At 43.5% G+C, this 2954-nt stretch overlaps 1 protein-coding gene across 1 annotated transcript; it reads left to right on the forward strand.

Annotated features, from left to right (window-relative positions):
• Positions 1–1476: 1476 nt before the first annotated feature.
• arg (arginase) lies at positions 1477–2587 on the forward strand. Its single transcript, XM_065223289.1, has one exon. The coding sequence runs from the start codon at positions 1505–1507 to the stop codon at positions 2552–2554; it is 1050 nt and encodes a 349-aa protein (XP_065079361.1). The 5' UTR covers positions 1477–1504; the 3' UTR covers positions 2555–2587.
• The last annotated feature ends 367 nt before the right edge of the window (positions 2588–2954 follow it).

The following is a 2954-nucleotide window of genomic DNA, read 5'->3' on the forward strand; positions in this document are numbered from 1 at the left end:
ACAATATACGAATGCAAAAATGGTGCAGCCTAAGAAATCTCCCTTAACAACAGTGTAAGACCTCAAAAGTACAAGTGATTTTGATTGATTCTCTTTATAGAATTTCTCTTTTGATAATCACGGCTTTACCAACCAATTTCACACCATTTACGCTACATAGTTTGATAAAGGAGGTTATAATCTATCGTGCAAGATAGCAACCGCATCAAGGAATATGTTTGCCGCTGAGTTATTAACGAAAGACTAAAATTTGCCTCTAATCCCCTCAGTTGAGAGCATGCGTAAAGTTCTAGTTGAAGCATAATAGCCAAAGAAGAAAAATACGAAGATTGCATTTTTTTTTCTTTAAACCACTTCAGCTCAAATAGGATGAAGCATGTTTGCAAAACTGTAGTTACTCAATTATAATATCGAATGAATCATAAAATTAATAGATACATGCAAACAGGACCTCTTGAAATGTTAATCTAGATATGTCCAGTATAAACATAAATACAAAAAAAAATTTGTTTGTACAAATTTTTATGAGCTTTAAAACAACAGTTCGTATTAACCAAGATGAACTGTAAAGCTCGTGATCTTCCCTACATGCAAGCGATCTACGAATTCCTTTGTTTGTCTGATGTTAGAGTTTGATGTGACTATCCCCTCCTTTCCAAACAATTTCCCGCCATTGTGTCCCAGCCTTATTATCCTCCTGTTCCTGTGCTACTTGCCCCTGCCCAGCCAGGATTTGGTCAACCGTCCGAGAGTAGTATCTGAAGGAGGCTTCAGAAACCAGTTTCCTACCTAGATCCTTCCAATTGAAATTGTTACCTATTAACCTCGAGCCCGCCACGAGTAATTGGTAGCCAATACTAACCTAGAAATACTGCTATTTAAAATGTAAACCAAACATTACTGATTTTGGCTCCGCAAAGTGTCACACACGACTGAGCCTAGTAAATAAACGAACTAGTTAAAAAAAAAACTGTAAAGCTAACGGTCATTTCAATCTGCTCTTTATCAATATTTTCTAGATGGCACGGTACTAATGGATATTTTTGGTCGCTATTGAAAATTTAGTCGATTGCTGAATTTATGTATGGGCCCAAATTAGGGGCATTTAGGCCGACATTACATCCATTTCCCCTACCACAAAACAAATCCTTCGATCTTGTTTGAACCATTCATTAATTTCTTCCGTTCATCCATCATCCATCTGTAGTGAGTCCATGAATTCCAGCCAAATTACTGATAACAAACGATCCTGCTGTGAAGATCATGCAGCACTGCCTACCACAGCGTCATCGATTTCACTTTCAGCATCGTCAGCTGAAATAAAGCGAAAACCAATGTGACGTAACACGTGCTCGGATGCGATAAGCTGCGCTGCTTCACCAAAACACCGAAAATCAAAGTCTTTACCGGGTGGTAAAAGGTTATCTCGGTGTTTGCTGGAATCGTTTTCCTTCACTGTCGCTCAACTTAGTTAGCATCCGGACGGCGTTGCATTCACATCACCATGCTGTTCAGGAAGCATCTCGTAAACTTGCTAAGGATCGGTAGCCGGAATCTGTCCACCGATGGATTGGATAGGTTTAGCACCATCAACTACGAGAAGATCGGCATCGTCGGAGTGCCCTTCGAGAAGGGTCAACGCAAGAAGGGTGTCGGATTGGGACCGAAAGCGATCCGCGAAGCCGGACTGATCGACAGTATTCAGGAAATCTCCCACAAGCTGGACATTCGCGATTACGGAGATATTCAGTATGAAGCGCTGAACCTGCCCGGACGGATGGCGACGAACATGAAGAAGCTGGAGCACGTGGCGAGCTGTACGAAGCTGCTTTCGCATCGGGTGACTCAGGTGTTGAATGACGATCGATTGTGTTTGACGCTGGGAGGTGATCATGCCATTGCGATCGGTTCGATCGATGGCCATCTGAAGCACTGCAGCGATGTCGGTGTCATTTGGGTTGATGCGCATGCCGATTTGAACACGAACTCAACGTCTCCGTCGGGTAATATACATGGAATGCCTGTGGCACTTTTGGCCAAGGAGCTGGCGGACTATTGGCCGTACATTCCGGGGATGGACTGGCAGGAGCCGATCATTTCGATCAAGAATATGGTGTACATTGGATTGCGCTCGGTAGATCCGTATGAGCGGGTAATCATCGAAAAGTTCGGAATCCATGCCTTCGGGATGCGAGAAGTGCAAAAGTATGGAATCAAGGACGTTATGAAGATGGCCTTGGAGCGGATCGATCCCGACGGGAAAAAGAGTCTTCATGTGAGCTATGACATTGATTCGTTGGATGTGCTGGAGGCTCCCAGCACGGGGACCGGTGTCCGCGGTGGATTGACGCTCCGAGAGGGGATCTATATTATGGAAGACGCATACAAAACCGGTCGGCTGGCTGCCGTGGATCTGGTGGAAGTCAACCCGACTGTTGGCACTCCGGAAGACGTTAAGAAAACTTTGGACGCAGCTATTCATCTGCTGGTCGCTGCCTGTGGACACAGTAGAAAAGGAAACATTGCTGATACTATTGACTTGATTAGAAAGTGAGTTTCGTGAAAATAAAGTGACCTTTGCGAGTAATTTTGAGCGTTGATTGTGTACTTATCACGATGTCCGTTATTTTTGTTGAGTGTTATTGGTTCTGTTTTCCATTGAAGTGAGGCAACACAAACGAGCTCAACCAGTGCGAATGGTTGATTACGGAAATCCTCCGAACTAAAATAATCTTTGTGATGTGACCACCCAGTGGTGGATCTAGGGGGATTAGAATGAATTTTTCATTGAGTTGTTTGGTTTTGACTCGAATCATGCCCCTTTTCTATCGTTCTGAAGCCGCCCATGGTGCCCACCCGATTCCCATGAGAGTAATTGAATCAAAGTACTTGAAAGGGGACGTAATACCAAAGGATAAATATCTTAATTAAAAGAATCACCACAAACTCTTGAA

This window comes from Ochlerotatus camptorhynchus, unplaced genomic scaffold (genome assembly GCF_037179485.1).
Source record: "Ochlerotatus camptorhynchus isolate MF236.1 unplaced genomic scaffold, CSIRO-AGI_Acam_v1.1 ptg000017l, whole genome shotgun sequence".
Taxonomy (NCBI): Eukaryota; Metazoa; Arthropoda; class Insecta; order Diptera; family Culicidae; genus Ochlerotatus; species Ochlerotatus camptorhynchus.

Coding starts and splice junctions, on each gene's coding strand:
- arg (XM_065223289.1), top strand. CDS start 1,505: ATGCTGTTCAGGAAGCATCTCGTAAACTTGCTAAGGATCGGTAGCCGG.